The 19,919-nt window shown below is 40.7% G+C and overlaps 1 protein-coding gene across 1 annotated transcript in view; it reads left to right on the top strand.

The window, feature by feature from the left end:
* Positions 1–19,919, top strand: part of LOC149206020 (Protein kinase superfamily protein) — a 374,025-nt gene that overhangs the window by 194,466 nt on the left and 159,640 nt on the right. Inside the window, exon 9 of the mRNA XM_089395261.1 lies at positions 173–343. Coding sequence (XP_089251387.1) covers positions 173–343 — 171 coding nt within the window. The remainder of the gene's footprint in view (positions 1–172; positions 344–19,919) is intronic.

Raw genomic sequence — 19,919 nt, 5'->3', positions numbered from 1 at the left:
CAGCACTGAAACGTCCTGTTAACCACAATGTGAATAGAAGAAGTTTATTTCTTATTGTGAGAACTAAATAATTCAGTTTACTGTGGATAATATGATCCTTACTTCCAGTAGCAATCTAATGGCAGTAAGAGTTGGCATTGTCAGGTTCATCCTTTGCTGTGTTTGTTTGCAGATTTTGAAGACCGGTTTTTTCCATGCTGATCCACATCCAGGAAATCTAGCAATTGATGTGGATGGATCCCTTATTTACTATGATTTTGGAATGATGGGTGAAATTAAATCATTTACGAAGGACAGGTTGCTCCAAATGTTTTATGCAGTTTATGAGAAAGATGCCAAAAAGGTACTCTCAAGGACATTAGATTCATCTTGTACTTTCAGTATAGCTAATTATGCTAAGCATTTATTTCATCAGGATATCTAAATATTATCTATTAAAAAACATGCATAGATATGGGATGAGATGTGCCCAATTGTAGTATATTTTCTATAGAGATCCACCTTTGTTTCCTGCTTTTACTTTTGATACAATATTTGGACATTTCTGCATGTAAATGTGCTTTATGCTTCTAGGAATGAGCCTAAGTGCCCCGAGTATTTTCTATGTTGTGGGTTATGCATTCTATTGGAATATTTAATTGTTCTGGTAACATAGGAAATGATCCCATATATTTTTTTGTCTTGGATTATGGATTCTGTTAGAATTTTAATTTGTCTAGTAACATAGGAAATGTTGATTTTTAAGTGCAATTAAGAAAAACACAATTTTCTGACAGATAACTATTTCCAATGATACAATTTATCTTCTTAGACATTTCCGATCATGAAGCAATTACACTTCAGAAATTTTTAACCATAAATATAATAGGGCAGTAGAGATCACAGTAAAATAAAGATGCAGAAGAGACAAAATTTACCTTGTGAATACCCCAAACCAGGGGAAAAACCCAACAACCTTTTCTTAGGAGAATTGTCTAATTCAATCAATTTGTACATCTAAATTTCCAGTCAAATATTGTCAAATTAACCATACCACTTTCCATGTCAAATCTGGTCAAAGGATATATAGAGTCAAACTTTTGTTCAGCAAGTCAAACTTGGTCAACAGGCTGAACTTTGGCCTCTGCTTCTCCTGGTCAACTGAAGTCAAGGAGGCCGAATTTCGGCTCAGCAACTCAGAAAAATTTGGTCAAACTTCCACAATTGACCTGTGGTCAACTCTAGTCAAAGAGTTCGGTCAACATCCAATTCTTTGCCCAGAAATTTGGTCAACTGTTCAGTCAAAGATCCCAAGAGATTCGGTCCAATAGCCAGTCAAAGATTCAGTCAAAGCAGCCTAGAAAATGCCAAGTCAATGCTGGTCAGCGAGTCAAACTTCAACCCAAAAATTTTGGTGATCAACTATAGTTTTCTTCTTTCTTCCCACGTGTGAATAGAAGTCTTCTTTATGATCCAAGTTGTTAAGATGATGTCCAAATGAGGAGGGTCAAATGTCAATATATACATTTCCAATCATGTGGGTTTTGACTAAGGGTCTCAAACCCCTTCAAGTGGTGGGGCCGACCTACCAATTTTTGGAGCCTATATAAACAATAAGATATAATTTTGTTTCCCTTTGACTTTGTTGACTTAAATACCGACCATAGCTACATATTTTTAACAATCCATCTTTTAGCTAGGGAGGTATTTCTCCTTGACTTCCACAAATGTACATATGATGAATAAAATTTCTCCTCCCCAAGAAAAAGGTTGAATGAGCTCAGCTATGTTGACGAATCCATCTACCTCATGTTCAATACCATAACCATGAGGAAAGCATTCTTGTATCTGTTGATTTGGGGTAGCATCGGATGTGCTCTATCCACGAAATTTGGTGGAGAGGTTGGGGCACGTGAGATCTCCAATACCCAGAAAGGGCTTGGGCAGATTCTAAACAGATAAGGAGATATTAAAATAATTAATATTCTTAATAGAGTCCCTGAGTCTAAACTTAGGGAAAATAAAATATTAATTTGTATTAATATGAATCTGTGTTAGAGTGGTCCAAAAGACATGGATCAAGCCAGATCTAATCTTAGCCATTGATTAGGGACTTAATCTTGGCCGTTGAATAGTCAACAAGAAAAGTATAAGAGGAGGCTTGAGGGTCACTTGGAGAACACACCAGATGATCAGTCATTCTATTCTCTAGAGCGGGGTTTGCTAAGAGAGATAGAATCAGTGATCGAGAGAGCAGCTGAGGGGCATTAAGTACAGAGAAACAGAGAAGGCAGAGATTGTGCCGGGAGAGCAGCGCAGCAGCCAGGGAAAGTGACGTAGAGCCAGCAAGGGCTCACGTAGGGCCACGTAGAGGCAGCCAAGTGTTGCGCAGAGCACTAGAGAGGCCAGCGTGTCTGACGTAGGGCCTCCTGAGGCTGATGCAGGCCAAGAAAGGCTGACGTAGGGCCAATGTGAGACAGAAAGGGGCTGACGCAGTCCAGATTGGGTAGACGCTGGGGTTGCAGAGCAGTTTGGCGCTGTGGAGCTGCCGGAAGGATTTTCCGGGGTTTCAGCCAGGAGATTTCTCTCAAACTATGAGGTATAGCTGCTAAGGAAATTCTCTGTTGGGTAGGCTAGTTTCGGCACCGAAATTGTACTCTGATATTGCTTAATAAGAAAACCCTCAGATAGTTGCACCGATTTTCCCGCATTGGGTTTTTCCGGGGACATTGGTCCAAAAATAATGGTGTCATGTGGTGTGTTTGTTCTTGATTATTTTATTTGCTGATCTTTAATATGTTGAGCATGCACTGGTGTTTATTTTCAGTATTTACTTTGTAAATAACTTGTTAAAGAAAAAAACAAGTAGGTAGGAATAAATCAGAAAAAGTGCATGAAGGGTTTCTAAACTAAGTAAACATAGAAACTTCAACATGGTATCAGAGCGTGATTGCAAATCACGGGAGGACTATAAGACATCAGCCGAGCGAAGCAATAACAACAGAAAACAACTGTCCCGAGGTAACAAAAGTTGTTTCTAGCAACGTAGAAGCCAAGGAAGTGTGACGCATAGCCAACCAGAGCCACGCAGAAGAAGTTGGGAACTGCGAAGAGCCTCAGAGAGGCCAGTGTTGCTGAAGCAGAGGGCCAGAGGGCTGACGCAGGGCATCCCAGGGATGACGCAGACCCATCCAGGGTGACGCAGATCCAGCGTGAGGCACAGAGTGGCTGACGCAGTTCACAGAGAGGCAGTTGCTGGGGGCTAGAAGGCTGCAGGAATATTGCAGAGTGGAGTTGGTGAGGTACTATAGTCAGAATAGTACCTAATAGAGCAAGGCCAGAGGAGTTGTTACCGAGGGTTTCTAGTTGAGGAACCCAGATCTGCAGTGCAGTTGCACAAGACGATCCTAGTAGGGGCATCTCGACAAGCGGCAGAAGGATTTCCAGGAGGGAAATCAGAACTCAGAGGGAGTCTAGAAGAGAACTTCCAGACGGGAAGTAGATACTCAGAAGAGTCGAACAGAGAACTTCCAGGAGGGAAGTAGAGGAGCGTCATGGCACTACACGGGGTAAGAGACCAGGATAGACTGGATTGAGCATCGAACTTCGCAGTCTGGAAGGCTAGAATCTTATTAGTGCTTGATAGGAATCGTGTCAAGAACTTCGCGTTGAAGGTTATAGCTATCCTAGTCGACCCTAATGATAACGAAAAGTACGAGGAGGCGATGGCGAGGGCCAAGTGCATTATTCTTGACAGGGTCAAGGATCATGTGGTGCCACATATAGCCGAGAAGGAAACGACAATTGAGATGTGGGAGGTTCTCAAGAACCTGTACCAGCATAATTCTGTACAGAGAAGAATGCTGCTCGAGAACTAGATGAGGTCGTATCAGATGAAGAAGGGTCAATCGATTGACACCTTCCTCGGAGGACTGAATGAGATTCGAGACTAGTTGACTGCTATAGGAGCGACTCCGGATCACGAGCTTATGGTGAGGACAGCCCTGAATGCTATCTCAGAAGAGTGGGAAGTGTTTGTCCAGAGAATCCTGGGCTGAGGGACTCTCCTACCTTGGGACAAGATGTGGGCAGCTCTTCGCCAGGAAGAGATCAGACGACAATCGAACACAAGTAGCAGCAGCAAAGGGATCAAGGTCAAGGAGGAGGAGGAGGATGTGGCCCTAGCATCTGAGGGAAAGCAGGAGAAGCAGAGAAAGAAAGATCTCTCCAAGATCAAGTGCTTCCACTGTGGAGAGATGGTCATTATGCGACCCAGTGCCCAAGGAAGAAAAGTAAGGGAGAGTCTTCCGAGACTAAGGCAGTGCCAGCACGGGCAGAGAAGGAAGTTTTGACAGACGATGACTGTGCCATGAGTGCACACACACCACTTGAGTGGAAGTGGTGAGACATTGAGCTGTAGTCAGGCAGACTACAGGCGATGAGGGGCAGGATCCTCGAGGTACCCAGCCTCTTGGATTAGACCTTGCTACGGGAGCCTCGACGATGAGTAGCAGGACTGGCTGGGTGGGTAGGGACGGATGCGGATGGAGCGATAGAGAGAGCTACAGTGCAGGAGTCTCGAGACAGTGCAAAGCTAGCAGGCTGCAACAGTGCGAGAGGGACAGGAGTGTTGCACCAGTGCAGGATGGCACAGAGAGGTGTGCAACGGTGCGAGATGTAGGGAGTTGTTGCAGCAGCGCAGAAGTCAAAGAGGGAGCACTTGTCGGCGGTAGAGGGAGCTTCAGCATCAGTGGGTGTTTCTAGCCCAACAGGGAGGTCAGTTGGAGGATCAGTTACTTACTTCTCAGTAACTGAGTTGCAGTGCAGTAGTGGGCAACACGATGCAACATGATGAGAGGAGGTGCAGTGCGGATGCAGTGCTGGGAGAAAGGACCAGCAACAGCACGGATGCAGAGGGAGTTGTCGTATAGTTGCAACAGTGGCAGTGGCAGAACCATGGGTTGTAGTACAGGATGCAGCAGTGCAGAGGATGATGGGCAGGATGGCCTAGCATCAACATAGGTACCGATGCCGGATGATCAGAGTAATACTCAGTGAGGAGTATTGCTAGAGCACAATCCTTGCTAAGAGGGAGTGTTGATTTGGGATAGCATCGGATGTGCTTTATCCACGAAATTTGGCGGAGAGGTTGGGGCACATGAAATCTCCAATACCCAGAAAGGGTTTGGGCAGATTCTAAACAGATCAAGAGATATTAAAATAATTAATATTTTTAATGGAGTCCCTAAGTCTAAACTTAGGGAAAATAAAATATTAATGTGTATTAATATGAATCTGTGCTAGAGTGGTCCAAAAGACATGGATCAAGCCAGATCTAATCTTAGCCGTTGATTAGGGACTTAATCTCGGCTGTTGAATCGTCAACAGGAAAAGCATAAGAGGAGGCTTGAGGGTCACTTGGAGAGCACACCAAATGATCAGTCATTCTATTATCTAGAGCGGGGTTTGCTAAGATAGATAGAATCAGTGATCGGGAGAGCAACTGAGGGGCATTGAGTACAAAGAAATAGAGAAGGCAAAGATTATTCCAGGAGAGCAGCGTAGCAGCTAGGGAGAGTGACGCAGAGCTAGCAAGGGCTCACGTAGGGCCATGTAGAGGCAGCCAAGTGTTGCGCAAACCACCAGAGAGGCCAGTGTGTTTGACGTAGAGGCCCAGAAAGCTGACGCAGGGCCTCCTGAGGTTGACGCGGGCCAAGAAAGGTTGACGCAGGGCCAGCGTGAGACAGAGAAGGGCTGATGCAGTCCAGATTGGGCAAACACTGGGGTTGTGTTGTCGCACAGAGTGTCTTAGGACCGTGTCAACGCTCAGATCGGGGGCTGTCACCCTGATCCTCGATCTCTCCGTTTAAGCTGTCTCCCTACAGCAAGCTAAGGGGGGTAGACCCTATGGAGAAATGGGATAAATGAGAACCAACCGGGATTCAACTGGTTCGGGAGACACAGCAAGGCAATCAAACACTTGATTAAGACTTAGCAAGATTTAAAATTTGATTAGATTTTAGATGATTAATACCAGTGCCTTACGAAGTTAATGATCTTGCTCGGTAAAATGAAAATCAAGTAATTGATTAGTTACTGTTGCTTAAGAAAATGAAATCTATCAGCAATAAAAACTTTAACAATCGCTTGAAAATATCTGCAAAGTGTCTAGCATGTAATGAGCATCAAATAATTCAAGCAATGATTAATTTCACTAGATGCACAATGTCTTAGCAATTAAATTTCAAGAGATACAAATACTTTAAATAACCACGAAATTTAAGTGCTAACCAATTTAGATCCTAGAATTTAAATGATTATGCTTAGAAATCCAAAATCCAGGAAATTTATCACTTTCAAATAATTAATCTTCAGATATAAAAATTTAAGCGCATGAAAATGTTAATACCACAAATTTTTTTCTCTATATCTTGTCCTTAGCACAAAAAGTCACCAAAAGGAATTTTCAATTAGTCCTTTTCAAAGGTATTTTTTTTCTCTCTTAAATTAATAAAAATAAAATAATTCTAAATCTAAACAAATAAAAATCAAAACAAATGAAAAGAAAGCTCAAATCTAACTCTTTTTATTTTTTTAAAATTTCCTTTATATATATATTTTTATGATTTTCTTTAGATTCCAAATAAAAAGAAAATAAAATTATCAAACCTAACCAAAATCTAAACTTACCTATCTAACCTAAAGCACAAGCGCATAGACAAAAGGGAAAATCGTATGTTTGCATTTGCTGTTGGTGCAGGTATGCAGATGATGAGGAGCGGAAAGGAGATGAAGGGAGATGGGAAGTTGCGTTTGACAGTTCATTTGCAAGTTTGCGTGGAGAGCGAGGGTGAACAGTGTGAAGGCTACGTGGAGGGAAGGAGAGTACACAAGTAGGAAGAGACAGCGTGTGGAGACAGAGGCTTGCTGGCAGAGAGGAAACCACGTGCGAGGGAGTGATTGTGTGAGGCTTTAAGGCTGCGAGGGAGGATGGAGCTGAGGGATGGATGGAAGGGGCGAGCAGAGAGATGGGCGCAATAAGGAGCAATGGGAGGGAAGACGCAGGCAAAGAGCTGCTTGGATGAGGGCTGCAGATAAGTGAGGGTTTGAAAATGCGTGGATATGGTTGTGGATAGTGTTTGTTGAGCTGAATAGTGGATATGGGTACACGCAGGTAGGAGTAGCAAATGAAGCAGCGCAGAGAGGATAGACTTGCAGTGTGGAATTGACAGAGTTGTGTGAGGAAGGAATGGGCAAGTGCGGATAGGGTTTTAAATAGTTTGCCTTTAAAAAAAATTCGAAATTTTCCTGTAACAATGAAACCCCAGGCAGCAGCAGACAGGTGGCCCAGAAACGTTCGAAATTTTCTAGAAGAAAAAATAAATTTAAATCGTCTTGCTTTAGATCTGCCTGATGAAAACCCCACAAAAATTTTCCAGATCTGAAATAAATTCCCTTGCAAGAGATGGTTCTGAGGCCGCCGGATCTTACCCTCCAGGGCCTAGGTCTGGCTTCAAACAAGAATTCCCCTTCAGATCTGCAACCTGCGATGACAAAAACAAAGCATCCAGAAAGAATATATACAATGATGAAATTAAAAAAGCCAAAAAGCCCAGTTAAATAATTACAGTAATTACAAGTTGAAGGCTCTAAGTAGCCAGATCTATCATTATGCCACACATATTTTAAAAATTTTAATTTTAAAGTGAGGTTCTTCAGAACAAACTCTTCATGCATCAACAATGGAAGTTCTAATGATAAGCCTGGGATTCAATCAGGCCGGGCCCTTAAAAAAATGCTAATCGGGAGTTGGCTGGTCCAACTAAAAACTTCCCCGAACGCTCGATGATCTCAAAATCAAGGATTCCCTGCACAACTCAATTCAACCATTAACGTAGAGCGAGAAAACGATAATAAATTTCAGATCTAATAGAGATACCTGCCATTATATCCAAAAATTAAATTACCATTCAAACCTAGTGATCAAGCAAGATACCTGTGCTTAAATCACTCTTTAGAAAGCTATTATTAATGGCTGAAAAGAAAATCTATCCATGAAAATAACACATCTTACAACATTCCCATGAAGAGTAACACGAGCAGAAATTAAACCCAAAGTCTTTCTTTATTGCACTTGAAAAACAATTACAAGAGAGCTTTCACTTAGCACACGACTCAAAGATCAAATGATCTCAATTGACAATTGACCCCCTATTTAAAGATAAATTTCCCAATGGCTAGTTCGAGTGATCCTTGTCAAAGTGATATTGACCGTTGATGAGGATCAAAACTTCTTTTAATCTCATTCGTCGAAATTTTAAATATTGAGGAAATTTCAAAATTTTCAATTTAATTCCTTTTAATATATTCAAAAATTAAAATTTTGCATTTATTTCCTCAAAATTTGACTTTGAATTAACCCCAGGGACCTAAGATATAAAATTTAGCAAAATAATCAACTAACCTTAGTCCTTGGACCAGTTAAGATTTAATTTTTTAAAGGACCCACGAATTTTATCTCTGGAAAATTTAAATTTACCTAGGACCTACGACATATGAGGGGATAAATTATTTTTCTAACACTCAAGACATTTTAGCTCATGAATTATTTCTCTCACATGCATCAACGATTTTCTCACCTAGGTTTGGTCATGCTTGTCCACTGAGACAAGCCCAAGTGCACCATTCTATTATCATTTGTATTTTTCCTTCAAAGAAGTAATAAAATGGCTTAGCAGTTCCATATTTGCAGTATTTCTATGGGTGTTTAATGTGTATTTCGTTTTTATAATTTGTTGCACAGATTATTTGCTTTATATCACTAGTATTCTTATTTAGGAACATTACACCCAGCAACAATGTATGTGACAAAAATAGAAAATGTATAGCATTAAATTTGCACTTACATGTACTAGAGTATATCCAACCATCAAAATTTTGCCAATCAAGAAGCTCCAATACAAGAGAAAATGATCCAAACATCAAAATTCATTCCATGCTTTAAAATTTCGTCCTCCAAGAAGGATAGTGAAGTTCTCACAAGAGATACAAGTCCAACCAAGTGATGATACAAAGTGAATTCATCTAACTCCTATTTATACACTCATTAGGAGTTCAAATTACCTAATTGGGCCTACATTAGCCCCTAAAATAAAATAATGTGCAAATTAACTAACTTCTGGTGACAAGATCACCAAACTAGCTCACAAATGAAATGATAAGCCTCTTAAGAGGTCAGATGATGAATAATACATGTTGTAGGGCCCTCTAAGAGGCCTGGTGAGGTCCATAGGTTCCATAATGAAGAATAGGACCCTCAAAAGGTGATGGACAAGGGGTTGGCCCTTTGTTCTCCAAACAATAAACCCGCGCTGCTCCCAGTGGGTGTGGGGGCACAATAATAACCTCGTGGGTTTCCAAATGAGTCAAAGATGTTTGTAGATTTTCTGCAAGGGCTTTGATGATGGTGTAGGTGATGCCACATCATCCTACAAGTCCTAGGTCAGCTGGCAAGTGCATGGTACATTTGTGGGGTTGTCTAGGCAAAGGTGAACCAAGTGCATCTTCCTCGTCCAATCGGTGAATCTTGAGCAATCTCTAAACCTCCTCGGGCGTCCATGGAGTGTTGTCTACTGCTGTGGAGGCTCATGGCTCTCAACGCACACCCTACATGTGCCAATGTAGCCCTCTGAAAGATTAAGACCCCGTATAGGGAGACCAAACCCAAGATGGAAACCATATGCAATCTTGCATAAGATCCAATGCGTCCCCTAGCCTTCCAGTAGAACAAGTCATTAGAGAAATTGAGTAAATGAGATTACCAACCATGGACCACAGGTGGGGAAATCATAATGATCTGCCCTTCCATAAAAGGCTTCGGGATGTGCCAATATCTCCCAAACTCCAAATGGGGTTAACCAAGTACCCTATTAGGTGGTTTCTACTTCTAAAGGGGATAATATGTTCAAGCCTCAAGGTACATCCTTTAAAAAGTGGTGGCATGTGATAGATAGGTGAATGAAGTCGAGAATGAGAAGGGTCAACCTTAGTCCACATGTTGGGGTGCAAGGGTAGCTAATAAAAGGGAAGCCCACACTTGGGTTTGTAATGTATAGGAGGGAGTAATCATGGTACATGAGGTGCTTCGACCTTAATTTTTTCCACCCTTCTTTATATGCCTTTTGCCTTTTATGATTTTTCTTTGATCAACTGCTCGGGGCTCAAGGGTTAAGAACATGATGTGTGAGATATAGTAGTGAATATCCCCCTTAAGGTGGGGCGGTTCATTGTCCAGAGGGGGTTGGGACAATCATGGGTTCCTATATGATGGAGACTCATAAAACCCGTAGGAGCTGGAGTGATGGATATGATGATGGGGTAGAGCTCATGTGTTGGCTTTTGCCCACATGCTAAATGTGTTTGTTCGAACCATCTTTTGCATTTTGTGGTATATTTCTCTGTTGAACGTGGCCAATTATGCTTTTATCTTTGTTGTTAGCTGTATCAACCTCCAGGGCATCATTCCAGGCCTAACCCAAGGTGTGGGCAAGGAGAAGGGGAAAGCTAACCCTATGCGGACCTAGTGGAGGAACGTGGACCCATGTGGGAGAAATGATGAATGGGGTAATAATGAGTGGAAAGGGGGTAATATATGCAGATAAGGGATTGGGAGCACATTGTGAAAATTTAGAAAACCCCGAATCCTACTGCAGCAACTTATAATATTTCTTCTATTTGTTAAATTAACTAAACAAATTATTTACAGTTTTCTACGACAAATATCGAAACATATACAATGCAACCTTCACAAATACAATACTGCGAAAGAAAAATAATGTTGGAAGAATAGAATCGCACACACATAAATAACATTGTTATTTTTGGACTAATGTCCCCGGAAAAACCCAACTTGGGAAAATTGGTGTAGTGGTTGAGGGTTTTATTTATTATCCAGTAATAAATATGAATACAAATCTATGGAAACTCAAATCTAGCTTTCCATACAGAGAAATAACTGACAGAAGATCTAGCGAGAAAAATCTCACTCCCACTGGTGATCCAACACTAACCTTGGCTCAAGATGAGCTGCCCCATGTTGCCTCTGCATTAGCCTACGCAGATCTGTGTCCCACAGCTCGGACCAACGTCTCTCTCACTAACTGATCAACTGCTATTTGGAAAATCGATCTTCCTGGCCTCCGGGCTCCCACTTTGGCTTCTGGCACTGAATTTCGACTTCTCCTCAACAAAATACAAATCTCCCTCTGAAGCTTTGCATTGCCTCTCTGTGGCACTCACTGTGTCTCTGCTATGCACTCATCGGACTAGTGAAACTTCCTTTCGGCCTTACTATCCCTGCCCCTCTCTCACTGCTTCGACTTCATTGAATCACCTCCGCAATTGACTGCTGCTACTCTGGAGTTCGATTTCCCAGCAAAATCGAATTCCTTGTCTTTCAAGTGTGTTCTCCAACCCCTATCGAATTTCTTCTTATAATCTCTCGTTGAGGCTTCAACAACCAAGATTAAAACATAATCGATGGCTAAGATTAACTAGAAATCGATTCATGTCTTCTTCTAGAATATTTTCACCATGACTTAATTAATACCCTTTAATTTATCAGTTTTCCCAAGTTTAGACATAGGCACCATTAAAAAAAGATTAATTATTTTAATTAAGTCATCTCTAGGTGGAATTTCCAGAAACGATTTCTGGGTTTTGGAGAATACATGTATTCTAGCCTCTCCACAAAGTTTCGTGGCTAGAACACATCCGATGCTACAAAAATCAACACTCCCTCTTAGCGAGGAATGTGTTCTAGCGCTGTAACCCACTGAAGCAACACCCTGTCTCTGCACCACCTCCCATTATGCTGCTGATGTCTGGCTTCTGCTATCCACCAAGTACTGTGCAACTCTGATAAACGTTGCATCTGTGTTGCCGCTGGCCTTGCTGAACTACTTCCAACACTGCATCTGCACTGCAACTCCTTCTCCATCTGCTATTGTTGCGACTGTAACAACTGCAACGGAAAAGCATCCAAAATACTAAACCAACTGTGGTAAGTATGATGCATCTATTGCCTGAGTCCTGATTGCTACTAGACTTTGCGCTACCACTGAAGCCTTTGCACTGCAGCTAACTCTGCTTTGTGCCAACTGCATTGCTGCCAACTCTGCTCTGCGCTTCCTAGCATCTGACCGCTGCTAGCCATTGCATCTGTCACTCTAGCACCTAAATGCACCAACTTCCATTGATTCATCCTGCTACTGCATGTTTTGGTCTCCCGTAGCAAGGTATTGATTCATGAGGTGGACCTCTTCAAGAATCCTGTCGATCTTGTAGCTCTTTGGGGCTACAAGTCCAAATCACCCGACCTCACTCTTGTAGGTATCTCGGTGATCATGGCAAACTCTTCCTACAATTTGGAGGACAACCTGTCAATCTCCACAGACGCAGCCTATTGATCCTTCTTCTCCTCCTTGTCCTTCTTTCTGAGAGGGCATTGAGTGTTGTAGGGCCACATCTTCCTCTTCCTTTACTTGCTTCGTCCCATTGTTGCTGCTGCTGCCAGTGATGGTGGTCTTCACCAAATCTCGCGTCATCTCCTCCTGCTACAGATCAGCCCACATACGATCCTAGTTTGGCAACTTTTCTTTGCATAGAATACTCTGGACGAAGACTTGCCACTCTTCAAAAACACTGTTTAGAGCAAACCATACCAACTCAATAGGCTGAGGCGCTGACCCTATAGTAGACAGTTGATCTTGGATATATTGAAGCCTAGTGAAGAAGGGGTCTATGTTCTCCCCTTTTTGCATCCTTGTGCATCTCAGCTTCTCCTCAAGATACATCTTCCACTGCTCAAAAAATCCCTCATATAGCGTAGCAAGTGCCTTCCATATCTCCTGGGCAATATCTTTGCCAGCTATGTGAGACACCACGTGATCTTGAACTCCATCGAGAATCAACCTCTTTGCCTTCGCCATCTCCTTCTTGTAGGCCTTGTTGACCCTATCGCCTACACCTACCTACAAGTCAGTGAGAAAAGTCTTCAACCCCACAAGGTGTGGTTGGTGGCAGGGAACTCAGAGAAGGGGTTGTCACACTAATCCAGACTCTCTCCGTTTGAGCTATCTCCTAGGTTAGCTAAAGGGGGTGATCCCTAATGAAAAGTTAAGTTAAAAAAAGATGTGAGTTTCTAGGAGAATTGTTAGAGTTAAATAGATTATCTCTTTAAGATTTATAAGAAAAACTGATATGAGCAATAACCATAAATACATAAGATAAGCATGAAATACATAAACAACCAGTGCCTTCAAAGTATTTCTCCTTAAGAAATGAAATTGTATTTGCTTAGAATGAAGTGAAATGTTTTCAAATGGGGAGCCAAAATAATGCTGAAAAGTGAAACAATAAATTGTTAGCACAAGATATAATAAATGATTTCAAGATAAATAAGTCTACAAATCAAAGCATGGAAACTATCTTGCTCAAAAGGATACAAAAATAACTCAAATGTTGGATCAAGATGACAACATGCAATTAAGTTTGCAACCCAAAATAATAATACTTGAAAGTGAAATCAACCATTTATGACAATAATTAAACCACAACATGAGTAAATTTTCAAGTACAAGAAAAATTAAACTTGTTGCAAAATTAAAAGGAATTACAATGCTTGCATCCAAAGTGCCTCTTGAAATAAGGTTTGCATGTTAGACTTTAAACCATCAAGATAGCAAGAAATTTTAGAACTTTGCAAACAAAACAAATATGATGGAATGAGTTATTGGTTTATTTTATTAATTAGTGCTAAGGCAAAGTTACAATTGAACTCTAGTCCTCAGACCTCATCCTCGCCCAAGTGTTTCGATCTCACATCGAAGAGTCAATATAGGTAGAGGGTCCCTAAAAGTCTATTCAACAAACTTAAGTTGGAGGTAAATTTTAGTGATGCTTGGAGCATGTAAATAAATTAACCAAACAATGAGAATTAACTTCTACTTGAAATGTACTTGCTTGACATGAAATAAAATATTACTTTATGGAGAAAATTTGTCCAAATACTTTATGCATGTAAAATGTGCTTAATGGTGAAGTATAAGTAAACTTGGAATGATGTTCAAGCCAAATAAGATAAAGTAAAAAGTGTTTGCATGCAAAAAAAAATATGAACTTGTTATGGATTTAAAACATGTAGTAAGTTAAAATAAAGTGCATGAAAAATGAGTGTGATGCATGTTGTGTTAATTTCTCAATTAGAGAATACGTATGCAAAATGAAATAAACCAACAAAGTCAAACCGCCAAGCCTCTCCAAAAGGTGGAGAGATAGGGATACCAATGGGTAAAACCCACGCTTTCAAAATCAAAAAAATTATTTGTTACAAGAAAGAAAAGGCAATGAAGTCTTCTCTGAAATCCAAGGAAAGTCTTAACAAATTGGCATCAAACCATGGACCTTTCCTCGCTGGAAATTTCTGCAATTTGAGGCCCACAAAGGCTCAACAAAATGCATATTTTTTTTTGAAGAAGAGAAGATAAGCCTCCTCTATGGCCATGACCAAGAGAGAGAAAGAGATGGCCAAAATGAATTTGGCCTTCCTCAAGAAGAACACGGCCTTATCTAAGATGAACCTGGCCTAAATGTGGAAGTAATCAGTGAATCTGAGCCCCAAGGTCCTGCACACAAACTTGTAAGTAATTTTCTGATGATGCCCGCAAGTAGCTGCAAGAGAACAAGTTAAAAAAAATCCACAACAACAAATGTTAGCTCAAGATAACTACCAAGTATGTTACAAAAATAATCTACAAGAGGCTAGGCCAAAGAGTATGAGCAAACTCTCCTATTTGACTAGCCATGACTTAGCTCTTTGAAATAATCAGATATTGATAAATGAAGTACAATACGTAAAAAAATAAGTTTTTCCAAGTTTGATATTTTGATGCAAAAAATAAAAGCTTTAAGAAACTTGAAAGAATCCCTGCAAGACACAAATAAGATATAGATGAGACTTTGGAATTCAAAACATACAGGTTCTCCTTGAATATTTTTCAAGAATGGGTTGATTCCTCCGAGAATTTCCCCTCACGCTTGAAAAGTTTGACCAAATAATGATTCATCTACCCAACTTCACCACAAATCATTAAATCGACATGAAATTAAATAAGTGCAGTGGAAAGAATTCCTAGAGATACATCTATTATCCACTAGAAGATTTCTTTAATCCAGTAGAAGATTTCTTTTCCTAAAGCAAATAATTAATTCTTATGCTAATATGAGATAGCTGCATATTAACATAACTTGAAACAAGCATGAAAGAAATAATGACATGAGAAAGTAAATAGAAGCATAACAAGTCGTCAAGAATTTACCACACATGCAAGGAGAAGAACACCACCACGCTTTACCCCAGAGACTGTTGTATTATATTGCAAGTAGTGAATGCAATCCCACAGAGTTTTCTCAAGTACGATAGCTCGTATTACATGGTACAATATGAGAGCCCATGGTTCTATTATATAGAGAGTTGGGAGAAAATCCCAATGAAGAATGACAATGACAAATCACATTGGAGCCAATCCCAATGTAGAAGTGATTAAACAAGTGGCATAAGGTGACAATCCCAAAGAGAAATTCGAATTTGTTGAATGGAGCTCCAATGTCAAGTGTTAGAGGCTCAACCTTCAAACCGTTACTCCGGCTTTGGGGTAAAACGTGAGTGAAAAACCGAGAAAATTATCCACCTCTGAAAAAGAAGGGATAATTAACTAGATAAAAAAAACACTCCAAAGTGTACTTGTTTGATGATCGAGTCCCAACATCCTAGGCCTATTACAGACTCAAAAACTCATCATTACTGGTATCACTTATTACAATTCCCTGTAGGGTGTGGAATCTAGGTACAAGAGAGATGATGAGAAGATAGAAGTAGTGTTAAAAAATTCTGTTGACTAATGATATATGATGGTACAAGTGTTCTTTGGATCATCCTTGGGTATGGAGTCTTCATATAATCATCAAGTGCCACTCCAGTGGTCAACAGGCCTTAAAGTGGATCTGCATCTATGGGTACAACTACCACGCCATTGATATAAGCTTTGAGATTGTACTCATCTAGAAGAAAGGAAATTCTTGCCTTCCAGATCACATAGTTGGAGGCTCCCTCTAATCGATCCCGATCTCTCAACCCCGCTAATGCCATCTCTGCAAAAATGTTGAATTCCTCCTCTTTTCCTCTGTGCAACTGATGACTAGATTTTCGCACTCCTTGCTGGAGTGGGAAAATTTGCTCACAACTTCTGCTGCTCTGCTAGGAAAATTTGAACTTCTGGGCTAGAAGTCCCCCGAGAAAGAATTCCCTCAGTGTATGCTCTTCCTTCCTCCTGATGCTATTTTGCACTAGAAACCTGCTGCAAAATAACTACGTCGTAGCTTAAGATCCGCTCTGCAAGGAAAGTCTTGCGTCTCCCTCTGCCTCTGGTAAGCTCTGATCTGAAAAAGCTAATTTCTCTGTCAACTCTCTCAGAGAAATAAATTGTCCTCAAAAACTGACCCTCCTGGCCCAAGGACTGCGCTGCCTCTAGAGGGTTTCGAACTGTTGCCTCTGCAAAGATTCAAAATTCTCCCCCCTTCTGGTACTGAGCTCTTCGGCTTACAATCTGTGCTCTGATACCATGTGAAAATTCGTAAAACCCTGAATCCTACTACAACAACTGATAATATTTCTTCTATCTGTTAAATTAACTAAACAAATTATTTGCAGTTTTCTACGGAAAATATCGAAACATATACACTGCAACCTTCACAAATACGATACTGCAGAAGAAAAATATCACTAGAAGAATAGAATCACACACATAAATAACACTGTTATTTTTGTACTAATGTCCTTGGAAAAACCCAACTTGGGAAAACTGGTGAAGCAGCTGAGGGTTTTATTTAATATGTAGTAGTAAATCTGAGTACAAATCTATGGAAGCTGAAATCTAGCTTTTCGTACAGAGAAATAACTGACAGGAGATCTAGTGAGAAAAATCTCACTCCCACCGGTGATCCGACACTGACCTTGGCTCAAGATGAGCTGCCCCTTGTTGCCTCTGCGCTTCCTCTACGTCAGCCTACGCAGATCTGTGTCCCACAACTCGAACCAGCATCTCTCTCGCTAATTGATCAACTTTTATCTGGAAAATCGATCTTCCTGGCCTCCAGGCTCCCACTCTGACTTCTGGCACTGAATTTTGACTTCTCCTTAGCAAAATACAGATCTCCCTCTGAAGCTTTGTGTTGCTCTCTGCTTTGCGCTGCCTCTCTGTGGCGCTCACTGCCTCTCTGCTGTGCACTCACTGGACTAGAGAAACTTCCTTCCGGCCTTACTATCCCTGCCCCTCCCACACTGCTTCGACTTCACTGAATCACCTCTGACAACTGACTGCTGCTACTCTGGAGTTCAATTTCCCAGCAAAATTGAATTCCTTGTCTCTCAAGTGTGTTCTCCAACCCCCATCGAATTTCTTCTTATAATCTCTCGTTGAGGCTTCAACGACCAAGATTAACACATAATCGATGGTTAAGATTAACTAGAAATCGATCCATGTCTTCTTCTAGAAGATTCTCACCATGACTTAATTAATACCCTTTAATTAATCAATTTTCCTAAGTTTAGACTTAGGCACCATTCAAAAAAAAGATTAATTATTTTAATTAAGTAGTCTCTAGGTGGAATTTCTAGAAACGATTTTTGGGTTTTGGAGATACATGTATTCTAGCCTCTCCACAAAGTTTCGTAGCTAGAACACGTCTGATGCTACAAAAATCAACACACATAACCAAAATTAGGGTTTCCTGTGAAATACCATCCCTAAATCCAATTGGTCAGTAAAAGGGATCCCATAGGACTAGAATCCAAGGTTAATATCCAAAAGGGGTCTAGGGGACAAGAGAACAAACCTAGCCCATTCTTTCGGCCAAATCCCCTCATTAATCCATGCCGAAAAGTGTCCATGATAAACAAACTACAATGCTCAATTACCAAATGACAAGGCACACCTTTAGATTCGGGAGGCCTACCTTCAAACATACGATCATGGCAGTGGGTAAGGGACCACATGGCTGGCTCAGGTGGCAGAGAAATGGCACAACGAGCTAGTTGGTGGCTGCAAGGGGTTGCTTGTTGCTGAATGAGGACCATCTTAGAGAAACAAATTTCTCTTAGGGATATCACCCACAAAATGGTGGATCACATTGCCCATTCTTGATTGGCACAGATATGCTACCACTCTCAAGACATATGAGGATACTAGGGTTTGGGATCCAAGGATCCTCGAGATGGCTGGACTGCTCTAGTAAATTAGGAGAAGTTGTAGAGAATGTCTTATTGTATATCAATAGCCCCTAACCACTAATATTCTATCTCAGGTTGCATCGATGACTCCATATCCCAAGAAAAAGGCATCTGAACTTCCCTTTCAGTTATCATCTCCAAAACCCTAACTTATCTTTTGTTTTTTTCAGTGATGCGAAAATCACGATTTTATCACGATTATCGCGATTTTTATAATTCAACGGTATTATCGCCTGATTTTTAAACGTATTTTTTTTTTCGCGAATGAAAAAATCGTGATTCGATAGCGTTGTTATCATTGGGCTGGCGGACAGCGGGTTTATAACACCAAAAAACAATTTTTTTTTATTCATCTGGACAGACAGCGAAAGCGGTGGATTGGGAGTGACCTAGGAGAAAAACCTTGGTCGATTGGGCACTGATTGGAGGATAAAAACGACTCGAAAACCCTGGTGGATTGAGAGTTGAGGAGGAGAGGATCAATTTTCTCCGACAAACTAGTATGGGCACCAAATTTATGTGTTTTGTTTTGGTTTTTTTTTTTGTTTTTGGTTGGGTTTAGATAACCCATTGTTTATCTGTTATCACTCAGGTTGTCCCTTGGCTCCTTAAGGGATACGGCCGAGGTAACCACAAACCAATCTTTGGGCTGCAGGTCCTAGCCTACCTGCAGTCAGAGAGGGCTCTCTCTTTAAAATTTATCTTTGTTTCGGGTTGATTTTAGGCTAGTTATGGTGTACATGGGTTTTGTTTTGGTTTTCGTGGGAAGGAGATGTTTTCAAGCAGAGTTGGGATGCACAGTGTGAGAAGTGCAAACCATTGGGCATGGAGTCATGGATTAGGGCTTGCTGTTGCGTTTTCTTGGTCACAAGAGGAATACAGAGTAGGATAGCTACACATAGAACAATATCAGGCTGGAATAAAGATGGAATGAAAGTCAGAGATGAAAGGCAACTAAGAATCTTTCATTAGCTAACAGAGAGGGAAGGTAAATGAAAGTTCGTCTAGGAGCAGTCAAGAATTCCTAAATAACTATCGTATGTGAAAGAAACAGGGTAAACATGATCATTTAAGTATGCACATTCATAACCGTTTCTAAAGAAAACATATAGAAATAACAAGAACTGAGCATAGGGTGCAGTCAAGCAAAACCTAAGCTATTATTCTTTCTTGCTATTTAGACGGTAACATAGTGGTGCATAAACATATGTAAACTGTAAACAGAGATAGGAAAACACTTCTTGAGCCATGTAGTAGCACAGGAATTCCACAGTCACTCTTTGGCCATTAAATAACACAACAGTCAGTTCTTCATCCAAAGCATTCCAGCAGTGTTTGATTACAGAGCTTCTCAAAGAATACAACGCAAGTCCAGAATGAGTATTATCAACCAACCAACCCTTTAAACAATGAATTAGGGTGGTTTATATAGAGAAAATATCCAAAAATATCTATTACAACAGACCTAAAACAGATCTGAGGGAAATGAGTTCTTTAATCTAATCTTGTCCTGGAATTAATGCACGAAGATATTTATTTGAGCTGTCTTGGAGGCAGCTGTATCAAAATGAGTTAATATCTGTCCTTATGGCTC

This window comes from Pinus tabuliformis, chromosome 1_2, assembly GCF_031772625.1.
Source record: "Pinus tabuliformis cultivar Carrire ecotype Pingquan chromosome 1_2, CPIR1, whole genome shotgun sequence".
Classification (NCBI taxonomy): Eukaryota; Viridiplantae; Streptophyta; class Pinopsida; order Pinales; family Pinaceae; genus Pinus; species Pinus tabuliformis.
The sequence above is the reverse complement of the archived record's forward strand: the minus strand, read 5'-3'. Positions and strand labels throughout refer to the sequence as shown.